General features: G+C 47.4%; 2 protein-coding genes across 3 annotated transcripts in view; both read right to left on the minus strand.

Moving 5' to 3' along the window:
- canx (calnexin) overlaps positions 1 to 15,858 on the minus strand; it is a 44,803-nt gene extending 28,945 nt beyond the window's left edge. Inside the window, exons 1-15 of one of the 2 annotated variants that reach the window (XR_009932075.1) lie at positions 15,783 to 15,858; positions 12,015 to 12,227; positions 10,735 to 10,808; positions 10,363 to 10,421; positions 10,022 to 10,163; positions 9,807 to 9,888; positions 9,415 to 9,607; positions 8,905 to 9,094; positions 8,182 to 8,295; positions 7,281 to 7,437; positions 6,318 to 6,533; positions 4,656 to 4,775; positions 4,099 to 4,237; positions 3,770 to 3,885; positions 3,300 to 3,450 (exon numbers count right to left, since the gene is read on the minus strand). Coding sequence is in view for 1 of the 2 variants with exons in the window: in XM_062477194.1 (XP_062333178.1) it covers positions 3,394 to 3,450; positions 3,770 to 3,885; positions 4,099 to 4,237; positions 4,656 to 4,775; positions 6,318 to 6,533; positions 7,281 to 7,437; positions 8,182 to 8,295; positions 8,905 to 9,094; positions 9,415 to 9,607; positions 9,807 to 9,888; positions 10,022 to 10,163; positions 10,363 to 10,421; positions 10,735 to 10,808; positions 12,015 to 12,224 (1,869 nt within the window). In the remaining variant the exon portion in view is untranslated. Of the gene's footprint in view, positions 1 to 1,362; positions 3,451 to 3,769; positions 3,886 to 4,098; positions 4,238 to 4,655; positions 4,776 to 6,317; positions 6,534 to 7,280; positions 7,438 to 8,181; positions 8,296 to 8,904; positions 9,095 to 9,414; positions 9,608 to 9,806; positions 9,889 to 10,021; positions 10,164 to 10,362; positions 10,422 to 10,734; positions 10,809 to 12,014; positions 12,228 to 15,782 lie in introns of those variants that run through there. The other variant, XM_062477194.1, reaches the window with a different exon arrangement.
- A 698-nt stretch (positions 15,859 to 16,556) lies between these two features.
- mgat4b (alpha-1,3-mannosyl-glycoprotein 4-beta-N-acetylglucosaminyltransferase B) overlaps positions 16,557 to 22,966 on the minus strand; it is an 81,652-nt gene continuing 75,242 nt past the window's right edge. The window contains exons 12-16 of the mRNA XM_062477195.1: positions 22,934 to 22,966; positions 22,074 to 22,152; positions 19,517 to 19,604; positions 18,456 to 18,568; positions 16,557 to 18,257 (exon numbers count right to left, since the gene is read on the minus strand). Coding sequence (XP_062333179.1) covers positions 18,234 to 18,257; positions 18,456 to 18,568; positions 19,517 to 19,604; positions 22,074 to 22,152; positions 22,934 to 22,966 — 337 coding nt within the window. The 3' untranslated portion in view covers positions 16,557 to 18,233. The remainder of the gene's footprint in view (positions 18,258 to 18,455; positions 18,569 to 19,516; positions 19,605 to 22,073; positions 22,153 to 22,933) is intronic.

The raw sequence follows: 22,966 nt of genomic DNA on the forward strand, positions 1-22,966 counted from the left end.
TTCGTGTCACCGTCTCCATGAAGGAATAGGGTAGGGTCCCTAATATTCCTTCACATCGTTGATGGTAAAACATGTTTGTGTGTGTGAAACGTGTGTACACGTTTCCAAACTTGTATTCTCAGTAGTGACAATGTTGGCACTATTGGAATGTGGTCCATTAAGGACTTATCAGTTAAACCACGGCACATTTTAGATATGCTAATCTTGCTTGTCCATATTGTTGATATTATTTGCTTGATGCAGGCTCAAACAATCACCTGCCATAACCCTTCCTGATTTTGTGAGGGATATTCTCAGATTTATTGACCGTTATACATGGTAAAACACTAGAAAATCAAACTTTAAGGTAACATGTTTAGTAACTTTAGTTAAAACTACTTAAAAGCCGATTAAAACGGTTACATCGTATGTTAATATGGATATAGTCTTTGCAAAAATGTTGTAAATACAGAAACCTTTTAAATACTTTTAGGAATCTGAGGTTAGTCTACATCATTATCAAGGAATTATACCCATCTCGCCTGTGACATACACAATGGTAGAAACTACGAGAAAAAAAATCATCTCATGGATGTAAGTTGGATCGGGCAATCGTTTTTTATTGATCAAAACAAATGGCGTCCCCATTCGTAATGACTGCCTTAAAGATACACATCGATAACTCATCTGTCTGAACACATCTATTCACGACCCGAGCCTGTTACAAGCCAGCAGTTTGAGACAGTCTCATCATGTTAAATAAAATCTCTACCGTCATCTACTCTCGATTGTGCAAGATTTGAAAAGAAACCGGTTGTAATTCTCCATAGTGTTTACCTACATAAAACCTAAACGTTTGTGTTTGAATTACAGCACTGTTTAGTGACTAAAACGTTAGTCTATAATTCTGGAATCGAGGAGGGTAAATCTCACTGGTTAGAGCACTTTCTTGGAGATATGTGGTTGCAGGTTCAGATTCCCCTGTGCTATACATTGGATGAGTGTCTGCTAAATTAATATGTTACATTCTTTAGTAAAAAGTTGAGGACATTTCCTATTCTCTGATTACTACATCACAAAAAATAAATGCAATTTGTTAAGATTGGTTGTTTGAAAAAGGGTCGTCACATTAAAAACACAGCCCCTCTTCATAGGGATGATACAACAATAGTACAAACAAAAACACTGAAAAATCTGAAGTCTCAGATTACAACAGAATCTATTGACCTTGAGTACACCCTGTGAAAACAGGCCATATTTCAAGAGGAGGAAAGAGAGAGAAAGACCTACATCTGATTGAGACTGAAGCTGAATTTGCCTCTTCACCCAAGGAGGAAACCCACACGACACACATACAGAAACACACATGTCCAACCTCCAATCTCTTAGTCAAATCTATTTTATTTCTGTTTTGTAAGTAACATCATAGCAAATTCTACCGTAGTTCCTCGACCCCCTGTAAATTAACGACTAATCAACTGCACTCATGCGGATACGTAACACTCACCACCCAATCACATGCAGTGTGTCAGTGGAATGACCAATCCCCTTTCACTTTGCTTACTCAGAGACATCACAACACAGACGTGAAGAAGCGCTTGGGTATGTTGCCAAACCATAGACACCACCGGGCCCTGATCACACTAGGAAAAAAATATAAAATGATTTCTGTCATGACATTGAAATTCTCTACCTTGATAAGTGCCAACTCTTTCGACTCTTTAGGAAGCGAATCTGGCTTCTACTTTGAAGAGGGCTTCTAACTGGGACCCCGTAGGTAGTTGAGACCCAGTGTTCCCCACTGGCATCTTTTACACGCCGTACGGGCTAGGCCACGAGGAGTCCACGTACGTCACAGTGAAAAAGGAGGGAGGCTTTTATGACACCCTGAGATCCTTTTAATATTCGTTGATGACTCGTTTGAAAAAAAATAGTCAAACTTTAATAGAAAAGAACGTTGGACAGAAGAGGAAAATCTGTCATGTCCCAGTTCCCCACCACTACTTCCCGTCTTTACCTTCAGGAAACCTTGTCACAGGATGTGCTTACTCATCTACCAATACGTGGGCAGGGGACTGGGTCATTCCACCAATGAGGGTGCAGGCTACATGGGCTGAACCGGGATTAATGTGTTATCAGTTTGCTCATGAGTCAGCCACAGCGAGGTCACCAGTCTAACAAACTTGTCTACATTGAACCCTGCCAACATTAATTGTCATCTCAAACACCATCCTCTCTCCCTCCCTCCCTCCCACTCAATCTGGTATCGGCTACTTCTCTCTTCATTCTCCACAGACACACGTTACTGTACAGTTACACTACATTATACATCGAGACCAGAGAAAATAAAACAGTTATGGAATCAAAGATGTTTAGAAAAACAAAAGCCATGTACATAGTATTAAAAAAAAAAGGACTCACGGTACATTCACACACAAAAAAGAACATTCGGCAAATGTTGCTCTCTAGGACTGTAAGGCTGCATATTCTAACCTACTAAAAGCCCGCTATGGCAATCTCCTCCTCTTCCTGCTCATTCACCTGCCCTCGGGTTCTGAGCGTGTGCAGTAGAATCCTCCACTTCCTGCCATGTTTGTATGAAACTCAAGAGGGTACCTCTACAACCAGAACACACAGTTATTCAGATGACAATGCTTTGGAAGCCAAGTGGAATGGAAACATCAAGGAGACTCATGCATGGCTGTGACGTCTTACAGCCACGAGAAAATACGAAATTAGAGGAGCACGCTGAGAGACCCCAGGTCCATGTTTGTTTGGGGGTTTTGTTTTTCCTCCCTTGACAGAAATGCTCATGCTACCCTTTACCTACCCCTCTGATACATACAAACGGGACTGATACAACTGGACCGGACCAAGCAACGTGAACATTGAGTAGTGGAGAGGGGTTTCTAAACTCACAAGCTGTTGTTTGCCCTTGACGTTTCTTGATAAATACGGGATAGTTATCTGCAGGCTGGGTTCACTAGCTAGAGCGAGGGGGCCAGGGTGGTTGGTCTGGGAGGAGATTACAGGAGATGGGGGGGGGGGGGGGGGGGGTTTATGGTCTGCTCACACTGTACGGAATGGCATGGGAAGTAGATTTTCTTCTATATATATATATTCTTCCGAAAAAGCCCTTTTTTTCTACTCTAGACTCATCCGTCTTCATCATACTTGGAACCATTATCATCTTCATCCGTGTTGGTCAGAATAGTTTTTTGTTGATCCTGACGAGATGGAGCGCTGTCCGATGCTGTCGTCTTGGGGAGAGGGAGGGAGGGGGTTGGTAGGGGTGTGGTTGGGGGGAGGTAGGGGTGTGGTTGGGGGGAGGTAGGGGTGTGGTTGGGGGGAGGTAGGGGTGTGGTTGGGGCTGTTGGTTGACACCAGACATCCAGGATGGTAGGAACAGCCACATCAGTCCTTTCTGACACGGTTCCTGGGGGACCTTCTCAGGACATCCTCATCTAGTTTCTAAGAAGAAGGAGGCAGCCATCAGGAACAGGCGTTTACATTCTTAAAGATAGATTTGGGGGGGCATTTTTCATGCTTTATTATAGTTTCCTAAGTGAAGTGTGTCAGGAAAGGGAGAGAGATAGGGAGAGAAAATGCGGCGGATTTGCACGCAGTCCGCTGTGAGGCCTCAGCCCACTTATCCAGCAAGCTCCCAGGGCGCCCACAGATGTTTACATTCTTAACCACAAAAGTCTCCTCCCTCTAGAATCATTTACATCAAACACTTACTATGTTAAATTGTCAATGTGTTCTCGTCATGCTCCATGTGATCACTGACCTCTCCAGCTGCAGCCTCATCTTCCTCCTCATCATCTTCCTCCTTATTGGCTTCCTCCTCCTCCTCCTCCCCCTCCTTCTCTGCTGGGCTGTCCTCTGCATCACTCTTCTTCTCCGCTAACATTCGAAAAAAGAAAAGAACCCCGCCCATGTGAGACAGGAAGTGACACCATGGTTTGCACTTCACCCTACTTGCCTCGGGGGGAATGTCCCTGTACTTACTGTAAGTCGCTCTGGATAAGAGCGTCTGCTAAATGACTAAATGTAAGACAATACACCACAGGAGTATTCAAAAAGAGAAAGAAGTCCTGAAGGTTGTGTGGTGCTGACCTGGCAGGCTCTTGTCTTCCTTGGCCTGGTCTGCCTCAATCTTCTCCTCCTTCTCCACCTCTTCCTCCTCTTCCTCCTTCACGTCAGGCTGGGGCTCGTCGGTCTTCTTGTAGTCCGCCACCGCCGCAGGAGTCTTCTTCTGTCAGATGACAAGAACATGAGAAGGTGTCAGCTGCAACACCACTAGCAACACCACTACAGAGACAACCAGCTGGAAGCTGAATCCAGACGAGGCTGGAGGAGTCACTGTCAGGAGTCACTACCGCCACATCAGTGCTGCTACATGATCAGAGAAGGTCAGCTGCTGCTGTCTCAACTGCCCCGAGTCAGAACTGTGTGAGCATGTGTGTATGAGAGTGGAGAGTGTGTGAGCATGTATTTATGAGAGAGTGTATGAGCATATGTGTGAGCGTGGGTATGAGAGAGTGTGAGTGTGTGTATGAGAGAGTGTGAGTGTGTGTATGAGAGAGTGTGAGCGTGTGTATGAGAGAGTGTGAGCGTGTGTATGAGAGAGTGTGAGCGTGTGTGTATGAGTGTGTGACAGCAGGCGTCCTCACCTTGCCGGTGCAGCAGAAGAAGATGATGAGGACCAGGGGCAGGGCCACAGTGAGAACATACACCACCCACAGCCAGGGGCGCTCCTCAGCTGCGGTCATCATCTGGGTGGCCAGGCCAGGCTGGAGGACGACACAGGCAGTTTGGCACATGCTAAACACTACATGCTAAATTATACTCACTTTTTTGTGAGTTAAGAGTGAAAGCGTGTGCGTGCGTCTCCATGTCTCATCCATAACAGATTTTAATAAGAAAATAAGTATTGAGAAGCCTAAAACTGAGTAAAGCAGAGCAGAGTACAATGGAGTACAGTAGAGTTTTTTTTTTTCAACCTTTAAGTTTTTTTGCCTAAATATACAGAGATGTACAGAGTAAAAGTGAGTGTGAAAGGAGAAGGAAAGAGAAAGCTAGAGAAGGCAGATGTGGTGAGAGACAAATCTCACTAAAGAGAGAGAGAAAGAATGAGAGAGCGTGTGCAGAGGGCCCATTAAGCCCAACATGTCAGGCATCTGAAGAATTCTCCTTGAGGAAAATTAAGCCACCGGGGCAGCAGGAATGTTGATGAGGCGGCCAACTAAGGACTAATCTCTGGGCTCGTGCCCCGACCAACCTCAGACACATGGCTGCCACCAGGCAAGCACACCTGCTGGGTCACCCCTGGCTGGTGCTGGGGTCTTCCCTGGCTGGGGGTGGGGTCTTCCCTGGCTGGGGGTGGGGTGGGGTTTCCCTGGCTGGGGGTGGGGTTTCCCTGGCTGGGGGTGGGGTTTCCCTGGCTGGGGCTGGGGTGGGGTCTTCCCTGGCTGGGGCTGGGGTGGGGTCTTCCCTGGCTGGGGGTGGGGTCTTCCCTGGCTGGGGCGGGGTCTTCCCTGGCTGGGGCTGGGGTGGGGTCTTCCCTGGCTGGGGGTGGGGTCTGAAAGTGTTGGGTCAACGGCTGAACAGCAGCAGGGGGTTTGCGTGCTGCGTCAGTCATAAACCCAGGCAGGCTGTGGGACTGCTGCCACCGAGGGTTTACAGAAGCCAGTAACCTCAGACCAGGGAGGAACTGGCATGTACAGCGTGTTTACAGCCCTGATAAACACCTTATCTCACCTCAGCTAACGGGCATTTCGTCCCGGTCTACTGTGGGAGCTGGTGAGCCTGCTGGTAGGACAGCAACAAGGCCAGAGATGAAACCCTGGTGCGATTGAGCTAGGGGGAATGAGAGGCAGGGGGACAGAAACTTCTCCTCAGTTGTACTCCGGTCAGGTTCGGGCTGTGTGTGTGTGTGTGTGTGTGTAGATGTGTCTGCGGATGTGTGTGTGTGGTCAAGACTGCCCTCTGCTCCTCCAGCTGGGATCAGCCTGGAGGTCTAGGGTGATCTAATTGGGGAGTGTTCACATCCATGCCAACCCCAGGGCCTAATGCCAACCCTCTGGTGACTTGCATAAACACACAACTGTGCTTCTATTTATAAGCAGACTGGTCCCTTCAGTCTGTGTAGCAACACAAACAGATGATCTAGTAACGCTCCTTAAGACCGTACTGAAAGGTGTGTTCCCTGAGTCACACTGGTCCCTGGGTAGCAGGGGTGAATTTGAATTAAAAGCATGTTTTTGTGAGTTGCGTGTATATACAATGCATACGTTTGTGTGTGCATGAGCGTGTGTGTGTGCACGCTCACTCACCTCCGCGGCGCCCTCTGCAGCCTTCTTAAGGCCCCAGCCGTCGGTGGCCCAGCGCTCAGCTGTGACGCGGTCGTTGGTGATGAAGAAGTTGTCGAAGAAGATGTCTGAGGACATGGACCACAGCTCCAGACCCACGGCACTGAAGGGGTTCATCCTGAAGGGGTGCAGGTCCTCGAAGAAGGCAGGGTTGGCCACCTTCCTGGGCTTCCACAGCCCCTGGGAGACCGACACAGCCAGGTCAGCTGCTGAGCTACAACAGTGGCTCTCAATCATTGGCTTCAGTACCTCCTGATCCTGAATCCTAGTACCCTCCATTTGAGAAATAGTGAGCTAGAGTATAAGCTTGTTGTTTTACCATGAAAGTATAATTAAGTCTTCATCCAAGCCCTTGTTGCATTTTCATGCTTTATTTTGTAGTTGTTATAAGTAAAGTGTGACAGGAAAGGCATGCAACAAGGGCCAAAGATTTGAACCCAGGCTGCTGTGGTAAAACCTCAGCCTACATACACACATGGTACGACAGTTATCCAGTGAGCTACCAGGACGCTCCCATCTAAACTCTTTTATCCAAAGCAATATTCATTCGAGTGGGTCAAAAGAGTATTCTGCTTTCATGAAGAACAACACAGACCAGGATCTCCTGCCACTCTCAGGGCTGTGGGGAGTGTGTGAGGCGGCGTTGTCAGTGGTTACCTGGTAGTTGGGGTTGTCAGTGGTTACCTGGTAGTTGGGGTTGTCAGTGGTTACCTGGTAGTTGGGGTTGTCAGTGGTTACCTGGTAGTTGGGGTTGTCAGTGGTTACCTGGTAGTTGGGGTTGTCAGTGGTTACCTGGTAGTTGGGGTTGTCAGTGGTTACCTGGTAGTTGGGGTTGTCAGTGGTTACCTGGTAGTTGGGGTTGTCAGTGGTTACCTGGTAGTTGGGGTTGTCAGTGGTTACCTGGTAGTTGGGGTTGTCAGTGGTTACCTGGTAGTTGGGGTTGTCAATCATAGGTGCCTTCCACTTGCCCCTGTGGTTGGGGTTGTCAATCATGGGGCGTTGCCAGGCACCACAGCCAGGGGCGGTCTCACAGGCGGGGTTAGGAACCTGGGGAGCCTCCCATTCTCCATCCATATCCTCATCCCTGGAGAGGTGGAGGGAGAAGGAAAGAGAGAGAGGAAGAGATAAAGAATGATGGAAACATGTGCTGTGCTGGCCTTTCTGAAACAGCACATGTGCAGAACATCCCAGATAACTCTCCTTAAACCCATCCTGACCACATGCTGCCCTTCCCTTCCACTCGCTGCCCTTCCCTTCCACTCTCTCCCCTCGCCTCCCCCTCCATCCGTTGCCTTCGGGGGAGGAAGTCAAATTGAATTCTGCTGAAAAAGTGGGCCATCAAAGCTGCTGTGTGTGTGAGAGTGTGTGTGAGAGAGAGGAGCTTGTCAGAAGAGAGTGTGGTCTGTCTGTCCCTAGGCTTCCAGGATATTAATCCCCGTCTCCTCAGAAAGCACATTTGTCCCTACACAAGGGCAAAGCCAACAGTGCTAATATTAATATATATAATATTTTTTAAAAAGTGTCACCTTCATAGAGATATAGTGAATACAAAACACAGAGGGAGAGAGAGAAGGGAGATGAAGAGGAGCTAGGTATGGTGGTATTGAGGTAGGACATATGGAGTCAGGAGGTATAGATGGTTCTGGTTAGGGAGGTAGGGGGTATATAGATGGTTCTGGTTAGGGAGGTAGGGGGTATATAGATGGTTCTGGTTAGGGAGGTAGGGGGTATATATATATATATATATATATATATATATATATATATATATATATATATATATATATATATTAGGTAGGGTTAGGGAGGTGGAGTTGTGGTTCTGTACCAGTCTTCAGGTTTGACGGCATCGGGGTCGCTGGTGTACTCTGGCTCATCATCCAGCCAGCCGTCTGGCTTCACTGCACTCTCATCTGGGACCTGGGCTGGAGCATCCTCATCCCTGGAGCACACACACACACACAGGTCAGATATGCAGAGACGCACATGCAAGCACACACACAGGTCAGATATGCAGAGACGCACATGCAAGCACACACACAGGTCAGATATGCAGAGACGCACATGCAAGCACACGCACAGGTCAGATATGCAGAGACGCACATGCAAGCACACGCACAGGTCAGATATGCAGAGACGCACATGCAAGCACACACACAGGTCAGATATGCAGAGACGCACATGCAAGCACACGCACAGGTCAGATATGCAGAGACGCACATGCAAGCACACACACAGGTCAGATATGCAGAGACGCACATGCAAGCACACGCACAGGTCAGATATGCAGAGACGCACATGCAAGCACACGCACAGGTCAGATATGCAGAGACGCACATGCAAGCACACGCACAGGTCAGATATGCAGAGACGCACATGCAAGCACACACACAGGTCAGATATGCAGAGACGCACATGCAAGCACACACACAGGTCAGATATGCAGAGACGCGCACATGCAAGCACACACACACATATATACTTTGCATTTACAGCTACTGTGGACACACACTCATGCATATACACAAATCTCTAGTCACAGGTCACTGACCAGTCGTCAGGTTTGACCGCGTCAGGGTCCTGGATCTTGGGCCTCTCGTCCCAGTCCTCAGGCCGCTGGTCCTCAGGGTCCTCTACTTCAGCAGGAGGGTTCACCGGGGGAGTCATGTCCGTCAGCAGACTGCCACTGTTCACCAGCGTCTGATCCACCAGGATCTCAAAGCTGTTGTCTGGGTTCACCACTAGGGGGCAGCGGGACAGAGGAGAAGCAGTCATTAGGTTGAGAGGAAGAACTGAGAGGAAGAACAACGACTGACGCGACTTCTGAGAGGAGACAAGGAGCTGGTCTGGAACGCTCACTGTTCTCATCATCAGGGTGACTGGGTTTATTAGATGGCTGCAGAAGACAGAACACATCCTGCTTCAGTGCTCAGTGGTTGTGCAGGTAACTGCAGACCCAGAGGACCCAGGTTAAAATCCCACCCTGCATATTGCTTTGAATAAAAGCATATGCTAAATGAATAGTGTTACCCAGAGTGTACAGGTGGGTTTAGAGTGTTACCTAAGGTGTACAGGTGGGTCTTCTTGTCGGTGTAGAAGGAGCGCAGCTCTGCGTCGGGCTTCTTGGCGTGCTTCTCCTCGTACTCGCCAGTCTTGGGGTTCTTGTGGCGGAAGATGAAGTGGAGCTTGTAGTCCTCTCCACACTTGTCTGGTCCGAACATGATGGTGTAGGGGGTCTTATCTACGAACTCATCCTGGACCACAAACACACGAGGGAAGGGAGGGGGAGCACCGTGTCAGTCACAGGGAGCTGGTGTGTGTGTGTAGTGTGGTATGTCTGTGTGTATAGTGTGGTATATATATATGTGTGTGTGTGTGTGTGTGTGTGTGTGTGTGTGTGTGTGTGTGTGTGTGTGTGTGTGTGTGTGTGTAGTGTGGTATGTGTGTGTTTACCAGGTTGAGGTCTGGGGTCTGAGACAGCAGTTTGACGTAGGCGCCGCCACAATCAATCCCTGTCTGGAAGTTCACCTCATACCTGGAGACACAGCAAGCACTCATCAACAGTTTCCTCTTCATCTTCCCGTGACTCTGTTATAACACCTAAAAAATGGCTGGGTTGAAAGGTGTGTGTGTGTGTGTGTGTGTGTGAGTGAGTGTGAGAGACTCACTGCAGGATGAGGGGCTTGGTGTCGAACATGAAAGGTCTGAGGAGCTGGGCTGAGATGGCGTGGTGTTTGGCTCTGGACTTGAGGACCAGACCCATGTCTCCTGGCAGTTTACCATCCTTCATCTCCTCCACCGACCATTTACCTGCAGCACCACAAATACCCCCCTGTTAACATCACACACACAGCCGTTACCACTACCACACACACAGCCGTTACCACTACCACACACACAGCCGTTACCACTACCACACACACAGCCGTTACCACTACCACACACCGGAGAGAGATATGAGAGAGAGACGAAGACAGAGAGCCACAGAGAAGGGAGTGAGTGTTCCTACCATCATACTTGGCGATCTCCTCATCGATATCTTCCTTCTTGGCCTTGGACACGACCCAGCTGCAGGAGACAGACAGGAAGTGAGAGGAGGGAGACAGGAAGTGAGAGGAGAGAGAGCAAGCACTCCCTCGTCCTGGGTCTGGAGGAGCCTCAACACAGAGGCTCCACCCAGGCTGCAGGCCCAAGGCCGCAGGCCCGGAGCAGAGCTGAAGCCTTTGTGATGTTTCCTTCAGTGGAGTCAATTGCCTTCTATTCACATTGAACTCATTCAGCTTGACATTTATCTAAAGCAACACATAGTACTTTGTTTTTCTTACTCCACATTATGGGGTGTAACAGTGAAGGGGGTCCTGGTGGCCTGAGGAGTGCTCACCTGTCTAGGTTCCCCCGGTCGAAGGACTCTGCGAAGAAATGTTCCCCCATGGGCTCAGGGGCTTTATAGGTCACCTGCAGAAACACAGACAGGGTCAGGAGAGAGAGAGAGACAGACAGGGTCAGGAGAGAGAGAGAGACAGACAGGGTCAGGAGAGAGACAGAGACAGGGTCAGGAGAGAGAGAGACAGGGTCAGGAGAGAGAGAGACAGGGTCAGGAGAGAGAGACAGGGTCAGGAGAGAGAGACAGGGTCAGGAGAGAGAGACAGGGTCAGGAGAGAGACAGACAGGGTCAGGAGAGAGAGACAGGGTCAGGAGAGAGAGACAGGGTCAGGAGAGAGAGACAGGGTCAGGAGAGGGTCAGGGGTCAGGAGAGAGAGACAGGGTCAGGAGAGGGTCAGGGGTCAGGAGAGGGTCAGGAGAGCCGTAGGTCAGTCAGTCATCAGTCAGTCAGTCATGATACAGGGGTTAATGTATAAACCAAATAGCTGACACCTTAACCTGTTTGTGTAGGAGTGTGAGTGAGGGAGAAGATAAGAGAATGAAAGAGAGAGCTTGCGAAAGAAGAGAGCGAGCGAGCGAGCATGAGACAAGCATGCAGGGTCAATATAGTCTAACAGAAACAAACATTAATGGGGACATTGTTAAACAACTCAACTTTCAGTAACTCTGCTGTCAATGAATCACTCATCTGACTGAACGACATCGGTCGTTCCTCAACCCATGGTTCCTAAAACCTCCAGCCAGCACATCACACAGCTATTTTTTCCACAAGGAGCTCAAGCTATCACCCTCTTCTCTTTCTGTTCACATTTACTTCAACCCTTTCTCTCCCCCCCCCCCCACCCTCTTTCCTTCCACCGCCACAGAAGGGATGCAGCCACAGAAGGGATGCAGCCACAGAAGGGATGCAGCCACAGAAGGGATGCAGCCACAGAAGGGATGCAGCCACAGAAGGGATGCAGCCACAGAAGGGATGCAGCCACAGAAGGGATGCAGCCACAGAAGGGATGCAGCCACAGAAGGGATGCAGCCACAGAAGGGATGCAGCCACAGAAGGGATGCAGCCACAGAAGGGATGCAGCCACAGAAGGGATGCAGCCACAGAAGGGATGCAGCCACAGAAGGGATGCAGCCACAGAAGGGATGCAGCCACAGAAGGGATGCAGCCACAGAAGGGATGCAGCCACAGAAGGGATGCAGCCACAGAAGGGATGCAGCCACAGAAGGGATGCAGCCACAGAAGGGATGCAGCCACAGAAGGGATGCAGCTAAACCAACCTTAGGAGCAGGGGGCGGTCCAGGGGGCGGGGCGTCAGCCTCCTCTGGCTCCACCTCCCCGTCCTGTAGCTCCTCCCCCAGGTCATCCAGCTCGTCCTCCACATCCAGATCCGGCCCCGGGCCCTCCTCCTCCTCCACCTGGCCCCGCAGCCCTGGGGAGCAGCAGCCCAGCACCAGCAGCAACACACACAGCCTCACCTTCAGATCCATAGTCTGGGGGGGAGAAGAGAGAGATGGGGTAAGAGAGAGGCAGAGAAATTCAGCGATCGAGGGATGGAAGGAGGGGGTGGGGGAAGAGAAGAGTAGACGGAGAAAGCGAAGGACAGACAAAAAAAAGGGAGAAAAGCAACAAATGAATACAGCCGTTTCCTCTTAACACCCTGAACATCATTCATGCACCACCCATTAGAGTCAGCAGCCTCAGTCCCCTGCCTCTAGAGGCAGAGGGCGAGGCTGGAGGCTCCACCCTCGTCTCCAGCCAGCCGGGAGCGTCTAGCAGAAATGTCAGAGGGTCAGGGGTTGGATTCAGACCAGGGCGGGGGACTACAGACGGTAAAGGTTCAAACATTGAGTAGAAATATTCCGACAGCAGGAGAGGAGGCAAAGAAACGACAGAGAAATCAACCAACCAAGAGATGAGTGTGGAGGAGGGGAGAACATGGTTCACCTCCAGAGAGAGAGAGGAGAACATGATTCACCTCCAGAGAGAGACTGCCACCACAAAAAGCATTGATCATCTGTTTATCAGTACCATTGACCCATCTCCTTGATGCCTGGTCCAAATCTAGCACAGTGACTTCATGGATTCTGGTAACATCACCTACTGTTCTACAAAACAGCTCCTTCTCCTCAAAGCTCTACAAAGGCAAACCCTGCCTCATTCAACAAACACACACTCTCTCTCTCCCCCAGCGGTTGCCGGGCATATGGTTGCCATGCCGTTAACCATGGCTCGCCTGCCGCCCATCGCCATAGCGACGAGAGAGCACCCGAGGGATGTGCATCCTCAGCCCCTAATGAGATTACAGCCGACGAGATTACAGCCTCCCTTAACCTGCACCCCGCCAACATGCCATTCTGCACGGGCAATTAACACGCAACTTTCAACAAATTAGACACTGTATGTAGACAGACAACGACACCAAACGTCTGACATACAGCAGGAGTGGACACTGGAATTAATGCTATTTCAGACGTATTTATGATTATTTAAAAGTGGTGTATAAAACCCTGAAAAAAAACTAAACGTTCACTACATACCACGTAATCAGTAATTTTGAGGGGATTAGACTCACAGGGGCTATGCTAGCACATAACTGTGTTAGCATTTATACCACACGCATGGTGAGCAGACTGCTCTGCTAATAGGCTTTATTTCCATTGGATTAGCATGGGCAAGCTAATGTCTCATACCTTGGCAAAGTCATGGTGACTGGCCGAAACTGCCATGGTAGCTTAGCACAAACCGACGGATGGCTAATAAGACGACCATAAGGCCCAGCCACGTGGCATTCAGAACAGCACACTTCCAGAATGCTCAATCGTGGCCTCCGGCAGTATCTAGGGTACTCGGAGAACGAGTGTGGGATTGTGTGACTGGGGGGACCTTGTACATGAGATGGAAGGAGAGAGGAAAGACAAAGACACAAATGTGGCATTTATGACTCATGCCAATCCATGTATCGACATTCCCATATCGGAGTGTGGAGTTACAAACTCACAGACGTTCCAGAATATAAAACAGCAACTTAAAATCGAATATCACAACAATTGACTGATTAGTCTGTCGATTTGGCTCGTGTTTTGACAGCTGGTCCATCCTGTCTTCCAATAGAGGCAGCTTGTTTTGGTAAAACAAAGATGAGAATGTTTTCCCACCACTAAGCAGGCTGCCAGCAGAGAGGGGCTGGCTGGGGCTGGACCTGGGGGCTCAGAGTCCTGCTAACTGACCTGGTACCAGCCAGGGGAGGACAGATGCCGGGCGCTAAGGTTTTGGTGAAGCAAAGTTGGAGTTTTGCCCACATTTGTGACTCTGTATGTGAGGGTTCTAGAACTGGAAGGGTCTGTCTCAAAGGATCTAGAACTGGAAGGGTCTGTCTCAAAGGATCTAGAACTGGAAGGGTCTGTCTCAAAGGTTCTAGAACTGGAAGGGTCTGTCTCAAAAGGTTCTAGAACTGGAAAAGTCTGTCTCAAAGGTTCTAGAACTGGAAGGGTGCCTATAGCCCTGGAGGCTTGGGAAAGACCCAAGGTTCTGGTAGCTGAGGAGAAGGGGGCAAAGTGTGGCTTTGTCAGAGATAAACGTGAGGGGAGAGCAAGATTTCACTGTCCGGATACGTCATGGGGGCAAAACAAAACAAACAAGACAATCATGGGAGAAGGGAGACAGAAGTCCCAGTTAGGCTGCCAAGTGTGTAGTCCCTTCCCCCATTCCCATCATGCCTCAGTGGTCACATGTATTCAAGAGAGGGATGTAGCACAGACATTTAAGTCGGGGGAGGGGACCTGAAATGAATCAATCAAGGTCCAGTCAATACATCAAACACTGTTACCACCCAGCCTTTGCAAATCCTTTAAATTAATTCACCCTTTCTGGAAACAAACAAGACAAATTTCTACTACCATGGGGGGGGGGGGGGGGGGGGGGGGTGTTAGCCTGAGGGACACTTCCTGCCTGGGATGTTGCACAGAGATTTTACAGTTTGGCCTCTGATGTTATATGTTTCCCGAGAAGGCCTTGACAGTGATGACAGAGGCGTTTTCAATGACTTCGAAGCAACGGTTTCACACATTAGCCTACTATCTTATCGGTGTTACTTATTTTGACGAATACGATTTTCCAATGAAAAACTTCGATGGTTCCAGTGTTCGTATTATTTTTTTGGAAAGTTATCGTTCATATTGAACGAGTATTTGGCACTGATATCGCTGGTTGAACATACACAAATGTTTTATGACCAATCTCAGGCATAATTTAGAAAGGTCGTTGAATGAATGACCTCTAACTATTGCTTCACTTTCCTTTTTCATTCATTGACGGAAGTCGACTGGCCTAACTGGTAAAACCTCTAGTTCTCAACTGAACAGTAATAACAAGTTTAAGTGTAAAATAGAACGTGTGTAGAATAATTATTACAATTTTAACGAGCTGAATCAACTTTCCTTATTGGCTTCAACTTTACTGTCTGTAAAGTAAACTAGAAACTTAACGACGAGGAGCTAATTAATCCACGCAACTTCACACGCTGCACAATTAATACAGAAAAACGCATCTCAAGCTACCGAACAGTGTCGTCACATTTCAGGGCAGACGTTTGAGAAAACGTCCTAACTGAATATCACTTGCCCCGTTTGCAATCTCCTTGCTTTATATCTCCTGCATCCCAACCCAGTCATTTACATAAGTAGCTATGGATGTCAAACACGTACGGAATACATGCTTTAGATAACTACACAATTGAGTTATGAATTGTACAATGCGGGGTATTTTTTAACAATTCAACGCCAGCGGGTATAATTCCTAAGTTTGTTAGCTGGCTAGCGTTGGCTAGCCAATTTAGCTTGTTAGCTAGCTAACTAGCTGGCCTCTGCACTGTCACATTTGTCATTCTACGCACCGGTTTGCGAACATATTTAGAACTAGCAAGCAACACCAAGCCTGTCTATTCATTAAACGTGCGTGCAAACAGTGCGATGTGTATGTATTCAAATGATTGTTATATACTAAAAATATTGATTTTCAGAAAGTGTAATATCTCCGTCATTGCTTACCTCCTGGTTCTCTATGTGACCACCTGGAACTACAGCAGGATCACGTGTGATGTAGGGGCATGCGTTCTGGGATTGAAGTCCCACCTTCAACACTTGCTGATTGGTTAATAAGCCAAAATCTACGAGGTTTTCCGGGACAATCGTAAATATGATTGGTTGTAATGCATGTTCATCAAAATGAATGATCTACGCCCACAATCTGAACCGCGTGGACGGCGATGATTTGTCCAGCTGAAAGAGGAAGTGTTCTTTCATTGGTTGTAGTAAGAATTACTTTAACATTTTTTAACCGAGACAGACCTTTTTTTAATGTAACGGAGAATTACACTTTTTATGTCATGTTGACTAATTCTGGACAAACTAGTATCTGAAACAGATACAATGTACTAGTGGAATACTTGGAGTTAGTTCCGGTCGTGGCTAGCATAACCACTTTAGCTGTGCATCTGGGTGTGAATCAGAGATAGACCATTGTCTACGTGCACTTGACTGGAATAAGTGTTCGTGGCCTTCAAACTTTGAATCATCCCAAACTGCGTTATGCAAGACAATTAGATCATGCAGGTGTCTAGTACTGTCTACTAAGTGCATGTGGATTGGGAGTACCGTTAGCGGGGTCTAATGAAGTTATCAAAGTGTATGTGACCCGATTGCATGTATGTGAGGTGGGCATCGGGCTATTTTCGACAAAACGGTAGAGTTATCTAATATAGGCTACGATTGAATCCATTCCCAAATTAAACATAGTTCCTAGAAAAAAATAGAAAACGGAAGTTTTTCAATTGAAATTCCGTCTTTATTACAATTCACATATCGGATAGAAGGTAACATCATTAAATATAGTTTATCTAAATGATACAAAATACAACACAATATGTAAGCAATGCATTCCAGTGCATTTTACGAAAAAAAAAGAAAATATGTATTTTTCTGAACAAACGGCATGTCAGGGAACCGTAAATAGTACAGTTCAGATTTGCCAGCCACACAGCCTGTGTCTACATGCGTCCATGTTCCTGCAAATAGTCACATTAACAGCGTAAAGGCTTTAAGACTAATTGATTTGGCACAACGCCTATAATGTGCTTCCTACAAGCTCCAGAGAAAACACAATCAGTAACCCAGTTTGAATGTTTACAAACCAGAATCTGTAACGGTTTGTGAACTCCCCTATTCAATAAAAAGAGATACCGGTATTGAATTTCTTCCAGTAGCCTTGTATTTGCAGACAGTCTCAGCTTTGCTATCCAAACGTTTCAGATTTATATTGGGGGCCTTTCAGCGATTGCTTTGTGTTGGGAAATGCTGTGCAAAATCACTTAAATAAACGCGCAGAAAATGTGAGTTAACTCCCTGTTATTTCAATGTCATCATTGACTTAGAAGCAAGAGAGTGTAGCCATTTTGGGAAGCTGTGTATTGGGTGTTTTATGAAGTTGTCCAAGAGAGTATAAACTACAGCTTGAGAAAATGAGGAACGATGGTCCATCGTGTCTCTCTTGACAGTTTCTTTCTAAACCACTCTTCCTTTTTCCAAACCCCTCCCGATTTGATAAGAAAAAATATATGTTTCCTGTGCTTGGAAGTGGGAAGCCTTGTTTTGTTTCCTAGCTAATGTAATAGGGCCTTGCATCTGGTCTCGGCTTACAGTGATTCGTCCCACAACCTGGTTAGCTTCATGTCACATTAAGGCAAAAGTAATTGCTGAGGGGAGGGAAAACAGTGTTAGCGAAGATGGCGCATCAAGCAGAAAGAGAGCATATGCTATTTCAGATTTCCTACAAATGTCCTCTGGCTTCAGAATTGACTTTTATTTCAAACAGACACCACTTTGTGCACTTTCTTCAATAGGTTTACTTTTTGAACTGACTTTTGGGCACACTAACTGTATTTATGTACATATCAACACACCTATAGAGATCATTCATATGATTGTGTGTACATAAATATGCATATATACGTAGCCACATACATATGTATTACATGTGGGGTGTTCTTTAATTTAAACATGATTATCAATTGTGTCATTCCAAAATGTCAGTTGCCTGGACATTCCTTAAATTCCGAAAGCAGCTATTCATTGTCATTTACCTTCATCAAAGGGCTAGGCAATCTTGCCAGCTTTTTGACAATTACCAGTGTTTTAAAACATAAACCTTATGTACACATAAATACAGTTCACCACATACAGCTCCGCGTGTGTCCTCGTTGCTTTCTCCAAATAAGCGCTTCCGGACAAACACTCCCATGCTTTTGATTGGTCATCCAGTCAGGGCGCTGACTACTGGCCGGCAATCGAGTGATCTTGCCAGCAGATGGCGCTGTCCGAACGCGCTGGAAATTCATCGCCGTGAAGCCAGAGAATGAGTCGGCAGTAGCTGCGAAGGCTCCGTTCAATTGGCGAACGGTGAACGGTTGTCTGAGGTATTGCTTTGGGGAGGTCTGTTGACTTTCACTCCGCTTTTTTGATGAATATCTAAACAAAATATCAAACGCACAGAGACAAACCCTTAAGACCCAGAGGCTGCACTACGATGTATGCTGTAAAATAAGTTGAATAAGTTATATGTTTGAATCAAGCCCACAGGGGGATGTTGCTGAGAGTGCGATGAGCCGAAACACAACAAATATGCCGAGGTCTTGTATTTAGGGAGCATCGACAGAGACGGCTCACCTCACTGAGGATGACCCAGACCGGGGAGTCTGTCAGCACCGATAGGCGAAGGGCCTCCAACGGCCCGAAGCTAGGATCAACCTCCCCCTCCGCTATGCCGTTCTGGAACATTCCTGGAGGAGGAGGGGGGGGGGGGGTCTCCTGGGTCAGTACCGTCACCGGAGCGCTAGGCTAAATTCAATAGTATCTCATTTGTACTTTGGAGAAATACTGCCAATAAAATAACCTATCTTTTTGTATCCATCCTAATGCATAAAGCACAGTATCGAATCTGAAGAGGCGGAGGGAAAGGGTGAGCTCTGGGCGTTTGGGTCTGAAAGCAAATATTCCTCTGAGGCAGAAGGGAGGCTTGCCAACATTTGATAGCAATATTGTAGAATTAATTGATTTGTTCCGAATGTGAACTGGTGCCAGAATGATATTGATTCTACGTAGTCTTACACAATATATGAATGAGAGTGAGTGCTTTTAGTAATTTATGATGTCACAAAGAGCTCCTTCTCCAAGGGCATGGAAGCTAGCTTCACAGAGAGAGGATTTATAACTGAAGGTCACAAACAGCAGGAAGTAGGGAGACAGAGGAGGATTAAAGACTACTCATGACATTGCGATGTCAAGGATGAACTCTATTTTTAACAGAACTAAGTGTGTGCATAGATTTTTCTTGTGTTTTTTACAAGTGGTTGTAGCTGAGATCTCTCTCAAGTCTTACTGAAACACTCACTGTACATGAAGTACTATGAACTATGTTATGTACTATGTGGAATATGAAACTGATTATCAAAGGAAAAAGACATCAAGATGGTTATCTGTGTTAATAATATCAGACTCTCTTGAGCCTCATTGATTTATCATAAACTTTTATAATGTCCGACGAATGCAGAGTTTATAGGGATATTTATGACCATAATTAGAATATGATCCATTAGGTGATAGTCTAGTGAAGGGGATACACTTCTCTTGTGCTGCAGTCCTGCTCTAAGCCACAGGTTCAATCCACGATGGATACTTACTGTTCTACGTACACACACACACACACTGGGCTGACGGCTGGTCCTCACCTATCCTGATGAAGCCGTCTTCTGTTCGGTGGTATGTGGGGGTCTTCTCCCTCCCCTCCTTCAAGGCCTCCTTCTCAGACTGGATGTTCTTGTGGAACAAAGACACGAGGAACATGCAAGATCTGACTGAATACTTTGGCTTGCTCTCTCTCTCTCTCTCTCTCTCTCTCTCTCTCTCTCTCTCTCTCTCTCTCTCTCTCTCTCTCTCTCTCTCTCTCTCTCTCTCTCTCTCTCTCTCTCTCTCTCTCTCTCTCTCTCTCTCTTCTCTCTCTCTCTCTCTCTCACACACACATACACACACACACACACACACACACACATGAATATACACAGACATATGTGTATTTACACACACACACACACAGACACAAGTACTTACACACACATAGCCAGGAGATCAATACAGTAGTGCTGTTGGATCTGCCCTTGGATCACAGCTTCCATCTATAGATCACCCAGCACATTCACATGAGCTCTTTGTTTTGTTCTCTTTAATCTTGAGAATCAGCTGCATGCATCATCTCCCACACTGACCTGAGCCACAGTGCTGCACTACAGCCTCCCCCACAGCCTCTCCCATAGCCTCTACTACAGCCTCTCCCACAGCCTCTACTACAGCCTCTACCACAGTCCTGCACTTACAGCCTCTCCCACAGCCTCCCCCACAGCCTCTCCCACAGCCTCTCCCACAGCCTCTCCCACAGCCTCTACCACAGTCCTGCACTTACAGCCTCCCCCACAGCCTCTCCCATAGCCTCTCCCACAGCCTCCCCCACAGCCTCTCCCATAGCCTCTCCCACAGCCTCCCCCACAGCCTCTCCCACAGCCTCCCCCACAGCCTCTCCCACAGCCTCTCCCACAGCCTCCCCCACAGCCTCTCCCACAGCCTCTCCCACAGCCTCTTCTACAGCCTCTACCACAGTCCTGCAATTACAGCCTCTCCCACAGCCTCTCCCACAGCCTCTACTACAGCCTTTACTACAGCCTTTACTGCAGCCTCTACTACAGTCCTGCACTTACAAGCCTCTATGACCTCATCTGACCTTGCACCTCATCTCCTCCTGCAGGAACGCAGTCATCATACTCTGACACACACACTCGCTCTGATCTGTGTGTGTGTGTGTGTGTGTACAGTGTGAGGGTGTTTTGGTGTCTGCTCGAGTGGGTTCTCCGTGCTAAAGAGCTTTGTGTGTTGACTGTGTTGGTGACAGCCGGTTCCACTGGGGAAAACGTTGCTTTGACTCAGAGATCTGAGGCAACAAAGCTAGAGAGTGTAAAAAGAAACCTGACCTTTGAGAGAGGATTTCCCTGTTTGTTGTTCTCTGTGTTCTCCCTCTCACACAAGTCATTAAGCTGCAGTCAGAATATGACATTTCTGATCTTCTCTCTCCGTTTAATTCCTGCTGACAGTACAAGCAACGTTTCTCTAGATCTACCATCTCTAGGTCTACCATATCTAGATCTACCATTTCCAGGTCTACTAGTATTAGTATTTTGATTTAGTATTATCTAGTATTTTTTTCATATTTTTTCAACAAAAAAAATCACGTTTTTTCAAAGCGGCGTGATTTTTTTACTTTTCCTAAAAGATTTTTTAAACCATACAAAACTTTTTTTTCGTATGTATTTTTCGAAAAGATTGTTCTTAATGCTTTCTGCCTTGTCCATGGTAGCTTCATAGGCTAACTCACGTTTGTTGCGCATGATAGATAGGAAATTTAAAAAGGCACCCAATGACAGAAGATAATATTGATCATGGCACCAAGTACAGATTAAAACTAAAAGTAACAAGCCTGGCTTTTTTTCCCATCTCTAATAAGGACAAAGTACGTGCAGTGATGCAAAAGTAAATAAGTTGTCCTATAAATTTATAACCACACCACCACCATTTTGAGCTGCGCTAAGAGATGGAGCCGTGGGGCTCACGAGCCGAAAACAGGAACACAACAAGAATATTTGTTATGAATTGACTCAGTAATGCCCAGACAGCAGTGTTAGATTCAGCCGTTTAACTTTCTGTTAAACTCTGCATATCCTGAAATTACCAACCTGCATTCTTCTGGGGAAATATATCTTTTATGCACAAACTCTGCCTGACTGTGAACTGAACTTGCCCCTTTTATGCGAAAGCCCAAAAACTCCAATTAAGTTTACAGCCAATGACATAAAGCACATCTTATCACCGGCTGCATCATGGGCACTAGTCTTCTTAAAGAGAGTTCTCAAACCTCAGACAGCAGGAGGGCATCTGATTACCACCCAGAGTCTCTCTCCCTCCCCCCCCCCCCCCCCCCTCTCTCTCTCTCTCACTCTCCTCCTCTCTCTCTCTCTCTCTCTCTCCTCTCTCCTCTCTCTCTCTCTCTCTCTCTCTCTCTCTCTCTCTCTCTCTCTCTCTCTCTCTTCTCCTCTCTCTCTCTCTCTCTCTCTCTCTCTCTCTCACACTCTCACACTCACACTCTCACACTCTCACACTCTGACTGTCTGCAGGTATGAAAGTTAAAATTGAGTTTCTCTTTTAAATGGCAGTAGAATGTGAAAGTGTGTCCCGTAAACTCACGTCGAAGGGCAGCACCTCTATGGAGGTGTTGAAAAGCTTATCCCCCGGGTGCTCAATGTTCCCACTCCGGAAAAAATACCTGAGGGAGAGGAGGGAGTGGAAGAGGAAGAGAGAGGGAGAGAGGGAGGGAGGGAGGGAGGGGGGGGGGGGGGGGGGAGGGAGGGAGGGAGGGAGGGGGGGAGGGAGGGGAAATAAGAAATAGAATTTAGAGAGGGGTACAGGGGCAGAGAGAGAGACCTCAATATTTTATCTAATAATACATATAAGGCATCTGTAATTCGGATATCAAACAGCACAGCATTAGTGGAAAGGTGAAGGCCTAACCCTAATGACTGGAGAGTAGCTAACCAACTTTGATTCTCTTTCACATAAGTCCAAGGACATGCTATCTGCTATCATGTGACAGTTATAGAGACAAGAGGAACAAATGAGTAATAAAGAGCATATCCCCTCCATAACTTAACCCCACACCAATTAAAAATGCATACCATATCCATTAGTGTTAAATATGCATGTTTATGAGGAGCCATGCAGATTATTCACATGGCGCTGTGAGATGAAGACACACAATCACGCACACACGCACCCGCACACACACACACACACCCGCACACACACACCCACACACCCGCACACACCCGCACACCCACACCCGCACACACACCCGCACCCGCACACACACACCCGCACACACACAACCGCACACACACACGCACACACCCGCACACACACCCACACACACCCCGCACACACGCACACACCCGCACACACCCACACACACACACACACACACCCGCACACACCCACACACACACACACCCGCACACACACACACACCGCACACACACACACACGCTCACCTCTCTATGCGTACGGGTGTGAAGAAGCGGATG

Source organism: Osmerus eperlanus, chromosome 13 (genome assembly GCF_963692335.1).
Source record: "Osmerus eperlanus chromosome 13, fOsmEpe2.1, whole genome shotgun sequence".
Taxonomy (NCBI): Eukaryota; Metazoa; Chordata; class Actinopteri; order Osmeriformes; family Osmeridae; genus Osmerus; species Osmerus eperlanus.